At 48.5% G+C, this 16850-nt stretch overlaps 1 protein-coding gene across 1 annotated transcript in view; it reads right to left on the bottom strand.

Moving 5' to 3' along the window:
* Positions 1-1583: 1583 nt before the first annotated feature.
* The window catches only part of LOC8036413 (nephrin), a 241238-nt gene continuing 225971 nt past the window's right edge, over positions 1584-16850 (bottom strand). Inside the window, exons 13-16 of the mRNA XM_042289072.1 lie at positions 11222-11313; positions 8237-8361; positions 7394-7546; positions 1584-1670 (exon numbers count right to left, since the gene is read on the bottom strand). Of these exons, the coding sequence (XP_042145006.1) occupies positions 1584-1670; positions 7394-7546; positions 8237-8361; positions 11222-11313 (457 nt within the window). The remainder of the gene's footprint in view (positions 1671-7393; positions 7547-8236; positions 8362-11221; positions 11314-16850) is intronic.

Raw genomic sequence — 16850 nt, forward strand, 5'->3', positions numbered from 1 at the left:
TAGAGACAATCGAAAAACTACTCGTGATTGGTCTTGCAGCTATGAGCATGTTTATTCTGAACGAAGCGATTTCTGCTGACAAATTATCCTGTAATTCAGCAGGATAAACGAAAAGTGAGACGAAAAAAGAGACTTTGAGGTCAAGTATACGTCTAGCTAAACTCAAAGTTGAGAACAGTGTAAAAACTTTAAAAATAAAATACTTTGGGTGCCTCCAAAAAGTATTTACAAAACATTTTATGAGAAAAAAAAAAGTCAGCAACTATGAGTGAAAGAGTCTTACTTAGTACTTTTGTTTCAAATAAATTTTGCTGTAATAGTGTCCTTCGACCCGATAAAAAGGGGAACCGGGTGCGTCGCGGATTGAGCTATCGTAGGTGAATTCGGTCAACAAGGCGCGATAAAATGATAAAAAAGTGATGTCCTTCCTAATGCCGATGTCGATATGAGCTCGAACCGTAACCCACACGGTTTCCAAGCGCGGATAATTGGCGCCATCAATCACCGCTTCCTCCCTTGGTTTCCTTTCGTTCGTTAAAGGAAACATGACGAGGTACAATCTGAGCAACGCCACGCACCCTTTGTCAACGCTTTTTGTTCGCGACGTTTTGAAAGGCTAACGCATGTTTTCGAGAGCTCAAGCGGTGCATTGTTTGGTCCTAGGGCCCCTTCATTGGATCCGGTAGAATTTGGGATTTGCGGACGTGTCCCGCGCAACGAGATAACGACATCATTCCCGGACACTAACTATAGGAACGCCATTTGGAACACTGGGAAATGACGAAGATATCTCGGGTTGCCTAATTCATGTGAGCTGCCATGGCAAGGTGTCGACGAGACTTCCTTCTTCTCAATTTCACCCAAGGATGCTACCCGCATCGACTCGATAAGTGTTGTTGGCTAGGGACAACAACTCGCCCAGGGTTGCCATTTGCGGCGGGAGAGACATAGCAGTTGGAAACTGCAGCGGGAAGAAAGCCACGCCCGACCTTTTAAGCGTCGCGAAGAAGAAAAAAAAAGTGTTGAGCCGGAGAACAACGGCGGCTGCGTTGGCACACCCACAGTCACCATCCATTCCCTGTGCGGGTGTACGGGCGCAGCGTCTAGTTGCCGCCGGCCTCGTGGACACTGTCCTCGTGCTGGGGGCCTCCCGACACCCTGTACGACCGCCTCCCGTTACGTGGCCTGACCGTGGCCACGGCGTTTCCCTTGAGCGAGCGGTGGAAGGCGAGGTTCTCGTAGCGCGGAGTCTCGTACGCATCCCCCGTGGAGCTCCGCCGCTGCAGCGGACGGCCCCGAGGGAGCGTGGCCCCGACCTGCCGGGACTCGTAGCGGCGCGGCTGCTGCGCGACGGCCTGTCCTGCAGTCCAGGAGGCGTAGGAGTCCGTGGAAGACGCACTGTCCCTGCGGGACGGGGCGAGCCGTCCGTCCGGGCAATGGGAGAAGGCACTGACGTCGTCGCACCCTGGGGGGCGCCGACCATACGAGATCACAGGGGATGGAGCGGGCCTTTGCACGGCCACGGCCGTTACGAGTCTCGAGTCCGACTCGAACGGCTGCGGGCCGAGCGAGGCCCCCGCCTGTCAGACCGGGGTCGAGATGGTACGCCGCTCCCGCTCCGGAGTGTCTCGCCTCTGCAAGGCGAGTCGCCACAAGGAAGCTGTCAAACACTCTTCAAAAAAAAAAAAAAAAAAAAGAAAAAAAGCAGCGCAAAACAACAACAACAACAACAACAACAAAGACTGTTCTCTGAAAGTTTAATTTTCGAGCGAAGCACAAAAGAAACACTGGAAGCATAGAGGAAAAAAAAAAAAAAAAAACACGGCACAAGAATAAAATCCGATAACCAAGACATCTACAGCGTCATCTCTTTCACACGTGCTGGCCACTGTTCTTGATAAAAAGGACTTCGTCATCCACCAAGCGCACCGACCGCGCGCTAACACAACCCCTTCCCCTTTTGATAAAAAAGGTATCTTCAATCTCTCTGGCGGTCTTATTTTTGTTACGCGCCAGGATCGTCAAGTCATTGCACAAAAGCACGCAGCCGCACCTACTGCAATGTACCCCTAAGTGGCCAGCGGGTGAGGAACGGAGAGCAAGGGAATGCTCCCTCGCCTTCACGTTTATGCACCTCCCTGTTTGTCCAATGTTTACCCTACCACATGTGAAGGGGATCTGGTACGCAACCCCTAGTGCGCATGGGACAAAAGGACTGCGGTGGTTAACACCAGAATTGAAATCACTGGCCTTCCTTCAGTTAACAGCACAGCACAATCGTGACAAGTTTTGGGGTGCTGAAAAAACCACTGCCACGTTACTTGTAAGCCACTCGCTTAATTTGATGGGAGATGGCGTGGACATAAGGCACCACCACCGGACTGACTGTCGGCTTTTTTTTAACCATAGGACTGGGTTGTGAACACCTTTATCATGGACTCTGCTACACCCACAGTCAACGTCATAGGGTATCCTGCCGATGTCAGCCTAGACACCTGTAACGATAGACTGTCCTCACACCTATGATGGCAAGACCTCAACACAGAAGCCCGCATGCACGACGTAGTAATCGGCCGCTTCACAGGTTCAGAGCGTGCTGAGTCGTATTGCATAACCCTCTTCTTTGAACGTGGCTCATATGACCTACAAGTATATGACGGCTGATGATAAAGCATCAGGTCCAAAAACTGCAATGTTTCTCCTGCGGGTGTCTCGAACTTAAAGGATAACCCGAGGATCACTCCTGTTATCGATGATTTGTCTCAAATAAAATATATTCTTGAAAATAAACGAGGTCTTGACGAATGGGATTTTGGTAATTAAAGGAACACTGGTTTTAATATTCTCGATACAATTTTAGGTTACAAGACGGACACTATTGGTGGTCGCGTACCACCATCGTACAAGCACTCTCACTCCGAGTCCCGCTGTTAGACTGGCGCATAGTTCCCTTGCGCAGCTTGGGCTCGCCCATGGCTGTTACCCGATGCCGCATCCTGCCTGACGCTAGCCAGTCGCGCCATCATGGCGCGGGAGTCCACGTGCCAGTCCCTTGATGCTGAGGAGTTAGAATTAGCCCCGTGCACGACCGAAAGCGTCGCTGTGGCCTTCCACGATTGGCCGAACGCTGACTATGACGTAGGAAAGGGGATTTATCATCGACGGAAATAAGAGGAATGAAAGAAATTTAATTTTGACGGTGTTGGCAGTGTTGCTTTAAGAGCTCAGTGATTTCAAGCTTCCACCATGCTATTTACAAACACCATCGAACTTGTTGTTTGCAAGGTAATGACGAAACAAGGGGGAACCATATGAGGGCGCCACCAAAATACCTCGCCGCTAATAAACACAACCTCCCGAGAACACAACCTTGCGCCCAGCGAAATAAAAGAAAAGGGCAAAACACAATGGTGCTCACTTGGAATGCGCTCGGCGAAATAAAATAGAAGGGACAAAACAAAATGGCGCTCGCCTGCACTCCTTAAAGCAGGCCAAAAAATCTAGACACACGCCTTGATGGCTAGTGCTCTGGTTGTCATTAGGCTGTCGTCCATACCGAAACACTCTCAAAACCCGACAGTCCAAAGACCCTGCTACAGACTTGTCACACCTCGCAAGATATATATCACTAAGGATCGGTGCCACACTCGACCCAACACAAATCCCACTCTTTTGCAGAAAAAATTTCACTTTCAAATGTGACATAGGTGGAGCTCAAGTAAAAACTCAAGAATTCAAAAAAGGAATCTACCGCAACTCCCGTTGAGTTTATGAATGGCACTGAACCACTTGCTTCTATGCACTCTCCCACAGCTAGCATCAATTCACCATGAGGGACCGAATAAAACATCTCCTGAACATCGAAGAACACTAACTCACAACCTCCCGGATTGTCTTTTTGGAGGAAATCCACAAGGGCCTCAGAATTGCAAATAAGGAAAGGGTCGTCCAACTTAAGCAGTGACGAGTGTCGCTGAAGAAAAGACGATTTATAGAGCTACCAAAAGTCTTTCTGGGTAAGAATCGCTCTGAACGGTCTTAGCTCCTTATGGGTATTTAGTGAGAAGAAGACCTCGAGGTTGAGGCCATTGGTGCCCGACACAGAGTTCTTAAGGTTGTCCAACACAAGCTGGCTACAAAGCCTCACGGCCCGCCCCTTAACCTTCTTCAGTTCCACCCCCGGTACACTTTTGAAAATTTTCAGCACAGCCCGTCTCGCTCTTTCCTGGAACAAGCCATCAGACACCACGACAAAACCTCCTTTTTTGTCCGACTGCAACAGCCTCAACTTTGACTCATTAAACAACTGAACCATGGGTCCCAGCGTCATCCTATGGAAAGGCCTTGGGCCTTCCCTCTGAATCAACCCTTCCACACAATCATGAACGCACCGGTTCCTGTTGTCGTCTGGCGTCTTCGCAGATACCTGCCGCACCAGGGTCAACATATCCGAAGGCCTGACCGACGGTTCCATGGCGAACTTAGGACTCTTCTCCAGAATGTTCATTACGACTGCCGGAACGGTGGCACCTCCCAGAAACACCACGTTGCCCTTGACTCCCGGCTGACCTTGAAGCTTGTTAGGCAAGAAGGCGCTTTGCCGCTCCCACAGAGACTCGGTGACCCGCGCCATCTCTCGCTTGCATGCACGAAACTTCCTTTCTGCCGCACCCGCATCCACAGAGGTTCGAAAGCACCAGAATCTTAAACCTTAATGTAGTGGTCTGACTTGTCTCCACTACTCCTAAAGAAGTATCTTGCACACGCGTTTGGCATGTCCGGTGGATTGGTTCACCATGCTGATAAGGCCGACAGCCTCCGGAGGGAACGTACCTTTTCTGGCAGCTTAACCGGAGCTTTGCAGGTTGCGGAAACGATGGCGTTTATTAAAGGAAAAGGGCTTGATGGGTTATGATTGAAGCACAGAAAAAAGGGCCCGATGTACGTACATGAAATGATGTTTAACAAGGCGGTAAGTTAGGCGAGTTGGTTGATCATCTTCAAAAGCGGAAACAGCGCAAAACAAACAAACAAACAAAGAACAAGAAGAGCATGGGCTCTTCTTGTTCTATTGTTCTTCTTGCGCTATCAACTGAAAGTTTAATTTTCAAGCTAAGGAGAAAATAAACACGGAAGCAGAGAGGAAAGAACCAAACAAGACACAAAAAATAAGACCGCGAGAGAGATTCAAGAAGACTTTTTTATTTTATCAAAATCGGAAGGGGAATGTGTTAGCGCACCGCCGGTGCACTTGGTGTATGGCGAAGTCCTTTTTATGTAGAACAGTGGCAAGCTCGTGTGAAAGAGATATGATGTAGCAGAAGTCTTGGTTATCGGGTTGTATTTTTGTGTCTTGTTTAGTTCTTTCCTTTATGCTTCCGGTGTTTATTTTCTGGTTCGCTCGAAAATTAAACTTTCAGTTGATAGTCAGCACTGTGTCCGTACACTTTTTTTACTCTTCCTTTGTTAATTAATTAATTTTGTTTGCGCTGTTTCCACTTTTGAAGATGATCAACCAACTCACCCTACTCACCACCTTGTCAAACATTCCGAGATGGCGGCAAGGATGTGGAATAAGAAGATCTTCAAAAGCCTAGAGCAGGGGCGGCGAAACGTAAATATCCAAAGGGCCATAAAAAACAAAATTAAAGAGCACCAACAAAAGGAATCAAAAAGAGGCGTGGCACTTTTAAAAAAATCTTTCTTCTCATTTGCCGGCGACGGCGAATTCCACTTATAAAGCGATTAATCCGCATGTTTCTTCATTGTAAGTTCCAATTCGTCAAAAAACACCGGTCTTCAAACAATAGGGCGCCCTATGCGGTTTGAAGACCAGTGGCTTCGCTGCGTTTCCATAGGAGTTGAGCCCTTCTCTTTTTTTTACTTTTTCCGCAGATAGCATTACTCTGCAAATTTTACAAAAAAAAAAAAAAAAAAAAAAGAATGCACCGTCTGTGGGCAACGTTGCACAAAATCGTAGCACGATAGGTTACAAAATCGAATTTCACGGTCGATTTAAAGAGCCTGGGCGCTCCTTCGGACACCCCCTATAGTGTTCCGTCTGTGCACGTCTATTCTAGGGTGGTGACATCGAGCCATTTTGTGGTACGATCCTTTTTTTGTTTCTTTCTTGTTGATCTCGGGCTCGAGATTGGGCATCTGGCTCAAGTTCAAATGCGTGGCCGGTGCATCGACACCTTTTTGTGTCGCAATGTTTTTTTTTATTATTATTATTATTGCTGTGAACGCACGTCCTACATGGGCATCGTCAACAACAACGACAATAATACTAATACTAATACTAATAATAATAATAAAAACAGGGATTTAAGGAGAGGCTGTAAAACTCTCGAGTTCTTATCGAAGCACCGTTGATGTCGCACATCACAAGAATTATGTTAGTTCGTGCCGGTCACACCGTATATGTGAAATGGTTTTCGTGTTTGCACAAAACGGATGTTCGGAGCATTTTTCAAGAACCTCAGTAAACTATTTATAAAAAAACTACATCTAGGAGGCTGGTCCCAAGTCCCTTTGATCTAAAAAATTTCTTGGTCCATAAATATGGCAACGTTGCCTTAAATTATTTTGCATGGTGTTACGAACGCCGGGCTGTTACCTGGCATTTGTAGCGTCGATACAAGATTATAATAGGAGACCACGTGTGATTTTAGTGGGCGTCGTCTTTGTATTGAATAAGTCCTGGCGCCTGCTTCAAGCTACACCTACAATGGTTTCTTGAAGACACGAAGTTTCTTTATAAATCATAGCACGTGTACGTGCGTGTATGTGATTTCTGTGCGTGTACTGATTGATTTGTTCTGACATACATTGATTTGTTTATTTTTATTTTTATTTGTTTTCCCTTCTCCAATCTTTCTGTCTTACTCAAGGAGCTGCAAGATAGGGAGCTCCACCTAGGCTACGCTGTCCGTTCTTCCTCAATTGGGGGAAGGGGGGGGGGGGAGGGAAGGGACGCTAGCTTCATTATGCTACCAACAACGAGTGGGCACAGGATGTGTTGTAAATGAGTTGGACACATGCTATATGTGTGGGACGTCACGCGACGTCATGAGTTCACATGACTTTGGCATCACACGACGTCATGGTGTTATGTGACCTCAAGGCGTGAAGGTGATGTCACTATGACGTCAGCATGAGGTTACAATAACGTCTTGATGACGTTACGTTACGCAACGGCGTCAAAGTAACATCATAATGGCGTCATTGCGTCACGTGATGCCACAGCCCTTCGTGACGGGAATGGTAAGGGGTCATCATTACGGGACTTGGTGACGGGTCTTCATGATGGTTTTCTCATAGAAATCAGCCGATTTTGTCGAAAACCGAGAGCGTTTGACCGCACCTGGGGCCGCAGCTGCGTCCCGCTGACGAGCGGCGTGTTGGAAGAGATCATGCGGTCCACTTCGTCCGGGTCCGGCAGGGACCCCTGCGGCCGGAAGCCCGTGGCGCGGTGCCGCTCCACGACGCCACCGTACTCCTGGCCCAGAAGATACCGCTCCCGGTACATCATGTCGTCGCTGAACTGCGCCAACAACCGAGCACATGTTACCCAAAGGCATGTGGGGCCCTCGCTTCCCGAAGTATGCAGGTCCCATCCATCCCATTCCAGACACTCACCCCGTAACAAATTTCTGATCACACTATCTATACTGCCCAAAAAGGACGAGTTTTTAAGGAGAAGGCAACGAAAAAAATAGCAGCTTGTATTCGCTAATGTTTACATGTCAAAGAGAGTTTGAAATTGAAGACAATCGGGAGAAACGGGAGCTCCAGCGAGCAGTTCGGGCGGTTCGAACCAAGATGCTCATGTGCTCATGTACACTCTCGAAAATTCCTGCACATATAGCATGCTGTTCCGAAATGCCCTCTGAACACCAGTGATTGGTTTTTGTTTTAACACATTTATCCAAGAAAATAGAGGAGCGGTGCTGTCCTCAATCGTCATGCTATATCGGTAGCAATTAAAAACGGCGAAGACGTACTTTTGCTATTGAAGATACACCATTCATTGGAGCATGGTATCGATCGCTTTTCTCGTTGGATAAGATAATTAAATTGGAACAACAATAATTCGTGTTTTGATTGCAACGTGATGCGGTATGCGAACTTTCCGGTTAGGCGCGCCTGTCCGCATTCGGTGAGAAGTATGCACCTGTGTAGCGATGCACTGTAGTGTTGATCGATTAAATTTGCAATGCCTAAAGAAGAATACCTGCGGATGCCTTTGTATCTTGACGTTCGGTAGTGTTCCGTACATCATGGCGCCCTTTGTAACGCCGACATCCCTGGAAATCCTGCCGTTGGAACCGTTCAGTTGTCGAAAAACCCATTCGGGATCTGGAAACGGAACCAAACAAAAGGATGGAAAGTGTCAATAGAGAGTTTAGAATAGAGAGCCCCGACGCTTTGACTCCCCCCAGCGGCTTGGGGCGTCGTTCTGCGCAAGCGCTGAAGTTCTATGCAGGCACAGTGTGAAGCTCCAAGCTGCTTGGGGGACCCCATGGAGGCAGGAAGAAGAGGACCGTCTTTGGGTTTGGTCATCGTTTAGGACGTGCCCTCCAAACCGGAAGTCTCCCCCGGCTTCTCCTCTGCTTGCGTCATGTCGCCTCCAGAAGCTTCCTACCTCCATGGGGACCCAATGCGTTGAGGCCCCTTATTCTAAAACTCTATAATGACTCATCCCGATGCCTGGAAACGAATCCGAGGGCATACGGGACACTGGTTTGCTCGCGCGGCTGAAGGCCACCATGTTATTGGGGAAATGGTTACTACTGCACGTGCTGAAAATGACACGTATGGTTCGGTACAAAACAATGACCGACGCTTTCCTTCACCGTTTTTTTTTTTCTCGAAGGAACACTCGAAGTTGTCTTACGCTATTTAAAATAGCCGCTTCTCAAAAGCAAGTGCCGTCTAGCGGCGGAAGGGAAAGAAAAGCTTAGCATCTCGCGGGAATGTAACTTCGCAAGTCGAAGGTGTATGTTACGTGCACATCTTTGTGTGAATTTAGGTTTGGTTCCTAAATGCTTGACTTCTACGAATTTCAATTTTCATCACGTAAAACATCAGTCAAAGCCGTTAATAAGCGATGAGATCGTCTTTTAATTTTTAAAGTGGTTAGAAAAACCTTTTAGAAAAAACATATTTAACGAGGGGGGGCTGATTCGGCTTGCTAGAAGCAAGACAGCTCCTTTAGATGAGTTGCACACATACACACTTTGAACTGCACTGCCGCAGAATGTGTTACTCGAGCATTCGTGAGAGCAAGTTGGTTTCCTAAAATAACTGAACCAGTCAAACACAAAATCCCACTATGCGTACATTCGACGCTCTCTATTCGTAGATGAAAAAAATGAAAGACGTTTACAACAGCCTGTAACGCCGAATGAGAGCGCAGCTCTTGGAGAGGATAGCCCTCTGCCGTCCTCTTCACCTCCTCATCCTCCTGCTACTCCTCCGCCCTCCTCTTCCTTTTCCCCTCATCCTTCAACCACCAACCCTCCCCTCCTCCTTTTCCCTCCACGTCCCTCCTCCATCCTCTTCCCCTCCTCATCCATCATCCTCCCCTCTTTCCCCGCCTCCCCTTCTCCTCCCCCTCCCCTCCCCCTCGTCCTTTTCCCGTCCTCCTAACCGCGCGTTGCATCATGGGAAATGTCACATCATGCATTGCGCGGGACCCTTGTGACGTCACACGTGACGTCACGAGTCTCGCGCGTTGAATTATGGGATATTTCCCATAATGCACCGTGCGGTTACGCCGACGGCAACGCCGACGCCGCTTAAGCTGGAAACGGGCGTCTAAGAGCTGCGCTCTAAAAACAACAACAAAAAAACGCATCGCTTTTGACAATTATCCCTAACCGACCGCCAAAAAAAAAACAACAATAACAACAAAGAAAAGAGGTTTCGTCGTCTGTATGTTGCTATTTGTTTGTGTGCGGCTAGCAGGTAGGGAAGGCAATGGCGCTACTTTCGCAGGATCCAGTGACTTTAGGGCGAAGCAGCCTTTACCTGGGGTAAAGGAGAGCGAGATTTTCTTTCCCTCCCACGGAGCGAGCCAACACAGCGCCCGTGTACGGCTCGTCTGCTAAAGCGAGCAAAGAATGCGGTTTGTATGCTACGCAGCGACACTCGAACACGAAAATCAACTGAAAAAACAAAACAAAAAACGCCGTCAGTTCTTCGCTAACAAACCGAGAAAGAATTGATTCGTCTGCTACGAAGGGAGTGCCGCGGCCTAGTGAGATCGGATGCGGCCTGATATAGTCTACTATTTTAACATAGATAGAATTAGGAGAGCGTGTGGCTTAAACATCTTGGCCCGTGTCTGACGTGTTTTTGTGTCCCTCGTCACCTTTTGCGTTCGCATACCAAGATACCATTTTAAGTTGGCAGCCATTGACAACCCGCGCTTTTATTTGCAGATCGCAAGTTGTTTTGCTACCGCAAATAAGCTCACTTTAACTTGTGGACGAAGAAGTATACTATGGAAAAGCATATCAGAGACTGCGAGACGTCTCTCATCATTTCCGTGTTGGTGAGATGTTCTCAGCAAAATACTGCCCGATCGCGGACCGGGTGAAACACTTCCCATTGGTCGAGCATGTCTGCCCAGCAGCATGCTGTGCCGCATGCCAGCAGCATGCTGTGCCGCATGCCATCAGCAGCCGAGAACGCGCTCAATCTCACCTTGACCAAAATCAAACCCCTAGACCATATTCTAAAAATTACTACATCATTTTAGAGGAAAGGCTTGGCGCCATTCGAAAACTCAGCTGCGTCCAGCGTTGCTCGCAGTTGTCACGCGACAGCAAGGTAGAACCCGCCGGAGAAGCTCCGCTCTAAAGTCACACTGCTTATCCCCCTACAAAAGAAGACAGTCTGCATACACAGATTCTAACGCGACTTCCCGCGAGATCCGTGTTTCGAGTGCCGCATAACAATGAGTTGTAGGAGAAAACTTGGCACGCGGCATTCGAACCACGGATATTGCGCTGGCTCGTGTTCGCAGACGGTCTTTTGTGCGATGGATGAGCAGTGGGGCCCCGGCCTTAGGCTAGTGCTTCGGTGCCCTTGTATCGGACGAAGTGTAATCTTAGTTCAACAACAAAGTACGTGATGACACGAACTTCCGAGCCCTCCGTCACACAGAAGGATCGTGTCGTCGTGCGGGACAGGCGCGTGCTGTGGCACTAACCTTCCAAGTCTCCCTTGGGTGGTATGATGTCCGGGTCTTTGATGTCGCCCTCGGCTCGGTCTTCGACACCCTTACGCAACAGCGTCTGCGATCTGCAATGCGCAAGAATCGATCCACTCACGGCCCTTCCAAGGTTCAATCGCAAAAGCGGGGCTCTCGCTCGGGAGTAAAAAGCACCATAAATAACTCGGAGCCTCATCATAAGTGCCTCATTTATACAGCGCCTCTCGCCCAAGGGTGAGTATGGTTTGCTCGCCTTAGACCGCAACGAGGATAGCTCGGAGACGTCGAGGACTCTGGTGCCACTGCGGACGCCTTAGAATAGACGCATTAAGTAAAACGGAACATGCATACGAAGAGTGTTTAGGTTAATGGCTGAACAGTTCTTCCGCCGATAGGAGACTTTAAAGGTACGAAATTCCGGACAGAATAAAACCTCGGCTAGTCGCACGAAGATTCGAAGCGATATGAAAAGCAATCTGGATAACGGCGTTCACCTCGCAAATTTCTCGGACAATACATTACGTCTTTAATATTTTTTGAAATAGAAAGAAGTAAGATAATAATAGTTTAAATACACAATACCGACAAGGCTCGCAAAAAACGACAACGCAGATACCTAAAGACGGTCTCAACAGCTTCGCAATTTTAAAAAGCTTAAAATCAGGGTGATACAAATTAGGAGGCGGCGTTAACAAATTTGTAGAAACGTAATGTATTAATAAAACATAACAAAAAGAGAAACTCTCAAGCTATGGCAAGTGCCATAACTTGTACCACGATGGTGCTCCCCGAGTTGTCCCCTCTTCGTTCATGAACGCAACCACATAATTATTGTGAGATAAAAAAAAAAAATTCTTTTCTTTCTAATCTATTTTTCGCCTTTTATGTATGAACAACATTAGTTTAAAATAAACATCTGACGTTCGTAAAGCACGAAAAAAAGAATCAGATTAATTTTTTTTTCGATCGTTCGTTTAAACGTGCCGTTGATCGCAAAAGAGGGAGTTTTAGAGTAACGTACGCAATTTTAGCGCACGCTAGCGCTAAATTTAGCGCTTGCGTTAAGGCACGCTACGCCAAAGCGTTTCAGATTAGCGTTTCTCCGCCGCGACGCAAAAGCCCACACGTCTCGCGCTTGCAACGCCACCAAGATACAGCCGCAATTTTTATTTCACACACGAAATGCTGCAACTTGAGAAAAAAAAAAGTTTTCTTTGTCCAGAATAACATTTTAGGATTGTTTCAACGTGAGAATGCGACGCGAGCGGTTGACCGGTCGTGTCCGGTTGCGTCGCCTCGCCAAGAGGTGTCTCGTGTAAGCAACTTGGCACACCGTACCTTCACCGAGAAAGTTTCGCGCGTCGCCAGCATCAAGTTGCCGGGGATCGTTGCCCATCTTACTGGGTCATCCAAACCGAGTGTAATGTCGTCCCGTGTTGAAAATCGCAGTCGCGAGGATGCCGCCGATGTCGCCCTCATGACGCCGCCAAAGCGACCGCAGCCATGGTCCTGGAAGCCGGCATTTTTTACTGTGCTCGTCTTGGCTTTAGTTCTCTTCGCGAATCCTCCTAGGAGGAGCTCAAAGACTCTTAGCGTATACGCGCGCAATAGACCGCTCTCACCAGTCAGTTTGAGTACGCCACCGTTGCCGCAATGCATCGAGGGAACTTTAGTCTTTTTGCACGTGCGATAACCTCGCGGGAGCTCTGCGCGTGTAGAGCACGAGAAGGCACGAGCCCTCGCATCATGGAGAATAGAAGGGTAGGAGAGGGCATGACGTCGGCCGCGTAGCCTCCACAAGCCATGCTCCCTTGACGCCTCGCCTCTTTCTCATTTCCCTCCTTACTCTCCTCACTCACCATGCCAACGTGACCACATCACGTGACCGTAGCTAGCCTTCGTCTTACTGTAGGCTACTAGAATACACCACAGTGTAGCCTTCGATCTGATAAAACCTACCGGACGGAGCGCGCGCAAGCCTGCAAGGAGTCCTTCTACAATCAACCATCCATCTCACACGTGACATGTCACGCGCACCAATCGCCAGAGATATCTGCGGTCACGCTGGGCACAAAATAGTTTAAACTTTTTATGAGTAGGCTTCACCAATATTGCAACGTGCCCCCTCCTAGTACTTCTAACCTCCTTGCCTCGCATGCACGACCGTCTGCCTCCTGTGAACTAAAGTTATGGCGGCGTCACGCATGCGCCGAACGCTTAGTGAGATCGGTCTATTCACGCTCCCTGAGCGTGAACTGCGCTATGGTTTAACGCTTGGCAGGCGTGACGCAAAGTGATTTTTTGCAGGCTTGTTCTAAGCGTGGTGTCTTTCAACGCATAGAATTCACGCTTCCTAAGCATGAACTGTGCTATGGCTTAACGCTTGGCAGGCGTGGGGGGGTCTTTGTGTTTACACGTTTATTACGGCGTGCATTTTCTCCATGCTTAGATGGGAGGCACTCACTTGATCGAATGACGTTTTAGCGAACGCCCACGTTTCATCGACTCGGCAATTTTCGCCCGGGTGGTAAGCCCGGGTGGTAAGCCAACATAAAATAGGCGAGATAAACCGGGCTCTCTAATTCCCGAAGTAAAAAAAAAAAAATGATAAAAGAAAGCTATATCCTGTATAATCGAAAATAGGTCGACTTCTGTATGAACAATGCCAGAGCGTGGATTTCTATGCAACGCCCAAGAAGCGCCAATCATGGCGATTTGCAGAAGAGGCCCAGGGAATGACGAGGCCCCGACGGAACACAGAAATTAGTTTTGTGTGAATCGCATTTTTTTTTTTTTTTAATTTCAAAACGCAATGTCCGTTTCGCTTTTCGCCGGCTTTTTTGGTAAGTCTTAATGACTCACCAAAAATGGGTTCGGCGGGAAGTAGACGCGCGGAGCTCGCTCGGGGTGAGTGTACTTTTGCAGTAGTGCCCTGTACTGTGTGTTAATTGAGCAACCAACTCGCCCAAGCTGCTGCGTTAACTAGACGGGCGGGTCCGTTCATAAAAAAGCTCGACCTGTTTTCGAATAAATACGGTACTCAACGATAAATGACAGCATTTTCTTGGCGTCTCGGAATGCCGGGAAATATGCGATTCTGTAAGCACATACACTCGCTGGTTAAGAAACGCATATTCTGATCCCCGTTCTTGCTTCGTGACCCGTCGTCTGGCCTTTCTATTGGCTGACGCCGCAATGTTCTTCGCTAAGGAGCGATAATGGGAAGTCCCGGACTCGCCACTTTTTTCTCAAGTTGCCGTCTAACATTATGACTCCCTGGAATCGTCAGGTTGACGGGGAGCACCCGCCAATGAGCCCAGGCTACCAGAACGGAAACATTGGCACACCAGCCAGCCAGTGGCATGCCAACTTACTTTTGAGGGTAAGGGGGGGGGGGCAAACCAGATACCCCCCCCCCCCCCCCCAGGGCTGGGGGGCGGTGCCCTTGGTAATTTTGGGGCGCCGCTGGCCAGTGTTTGCCCTGCCCAGTGGCGGCTGTTTCAGGGGGGGGGGGGGCAGAGCACATGCCTTGCCCCCCCCCCCCCCCCCTCTGAAAACTACGGGGGGGAGGGGGCAAGCGTCCCCCCCCCCCCCGAATGGGTACGCCCCTGCAGCCAGCCATCTTTTATGTAGGCGGAGCTTTGCTCTTGTAGGGCGGAGTCTCTTCTGCGGGTTTTGTGCCGCAATGAACAGCAGATTCCCGGTTGCCAGGGGTTGAAATCGACCTCCTGGGGCCCTAAACTCGGCAATCACAAAGTTGGAGCCGAAAGTTCGCGTAGCGCACCGATTGGACGCCGGCGAAAGAAAAGCGTCACGTCATCGTCGGGATCGTCCAATCGGTGCGCTTCGTGAACTTCGCTTCGTGGGTTTGACGAGTTTCGAGCCCCTGCGCGGTGCCATCTTTGTCTCCTGATCTGTGAGACACGTCCTGAACAAGCTCTCTTTCCCCTGGAACATCAGATGTGTACTGTGCATGCGTTCAGAGCCCCAGTGACTCGGCATTTGGCGCCTGGGCGATACCCAATAAAAAAAAAGAACAAAGTTAAAAAAAAAAAGAAAAAACGAAAATGGCTTCAGCTAACAGTTGTTTTCAAGCACGACGTGTCACGATCGAAGGCAACCCGGTGTCGTTCATATCTTGCGGTAACTGAGAGCACAAGATGCCTGTCTTCTCATCTGTCCGGCTCTAACTTGGTGATTGGTTCTTTAGCGTTCTCTTCTGCTAATGCGGCAATCTCATTGGCTGTCGGGTAAGATGCATGGCCCTCGCCGCTACTCCGGTCATCTTTTTCAGCTACCCCAACTAACTGCAGGGTGTCCCCGAAGGCATTGAGCGGACTTTTTGTTTTCCACCGCAAAAATAAATTACGCACCGACGAACGTTCATTCTCCGCCCGAAGGTAGCGCTAGAGGTCACAACCAGATGCGAAACTTTTTAGTACGAACCGATAATGCATTCGAAAGTTAGAGGGGATTTTCTGAAAATTTCAATGGGAAAATGGTGACCGACGGAGCTGTCGAATACACGGAGCTCTATGGTACCGGAAACTGAAAAAGGGAGAAAATGGGCCCCATTTTTCCATCGAACATTTTGAAATGTTTTCTTTTTTTTATAACTTTCGAATAACATAACGCTTTGTGCTGAAACTTTGGCATCGGTTCGGACCTCTAGCGCTACCTTTGGGCGGAGAACAAACGTTCGGCGACGCCTAATTTATATTTGCAAAAAAAAAAAAAAAAAAAAAAAACCTGTAAATTTTTTTGGAGGACACTTTGTATATTTTTATAATCCTCGGCTTTTTATTCTTTCTGGGACACTACTTAGTATCGTAAAATTCGGAATAGTTATTGCGAATTTTAATAATAAAACTGATGCTCGAAAGAATATTTTAATCTAGCCGCGCAATTTCGGTGCCGTGAAGTGAGTGGCCGGGCAGGCTTGCAAGTCGAGCACCCAGAAAACAGAGTAGCCTACCCACTCTGTACACAGCCCAATTGGACGCTCTAAGGACGCCATAACGCAACCTCCGCACACCAGGAAAAGCGAACGTCTTCAAAAGCATAAAGTTTTGCACGTCGCCTTGGATTCACCAAGTCCATGGCGCTTCATTTAGCTAATTTCGGTTTCCTGTCATCGCCATCAGTGCGGCAATATTAGCGACGAGATCTTTTGGTGGCGCCCTCCAATGCTTCTCTCTCGTGACGTCATTACCTTGCGAACAGCAAGTTCGATGGTGTTTGTAATAAGCATGGTGGAAGCTTGAAATCATTGCGCTCTGAAACCAACGCTACCAACAGCCTCAAAACTGAAGTTCTTACATTCCTCTTATTTCCGTCGATGAAAGCTCCTTTGCTGACGTCATAGTCACCACTGGGCCAATCGTGGAAGGCCGATCACAGCGACGCTTTCGATAGCGCACGTCGCCAAAATGAGCTTTTGAGACTACCACTACATGATTTTTACTTTTGAAAGGAGTGCCGCTTCGCGCATCTTTTAGTTCTAGCTTCTAAAGCGTCGACACTATCAAACTTCTTCGAATCGGTCGGGAAGCGATTCTACTGCCCAAAGTGGAAACTCCCGCCTGCCGCTGGCGTCCATTTTTCATTCTGGCCAGTAGGAACGTTC

This window comes from Ixodes scapularis, unplaced genomic scaffold (genome assembly GCF_016920785.2).
Source record: "Ixodes scapularis isolate PalLabHiFi unplaced genomic scaffold, ASM1692078v2 PGA_scaffold0__279_contigs__length_252992795, whole genome shotgun sequence".
Classification (NCBI taxonomy): domain Eukaryota; kingdom Metazoa; phylum Arthropoda; class Arachnida; order Ixodida; family Ixodidae; genus Ixodes; species Ixodes scapularis.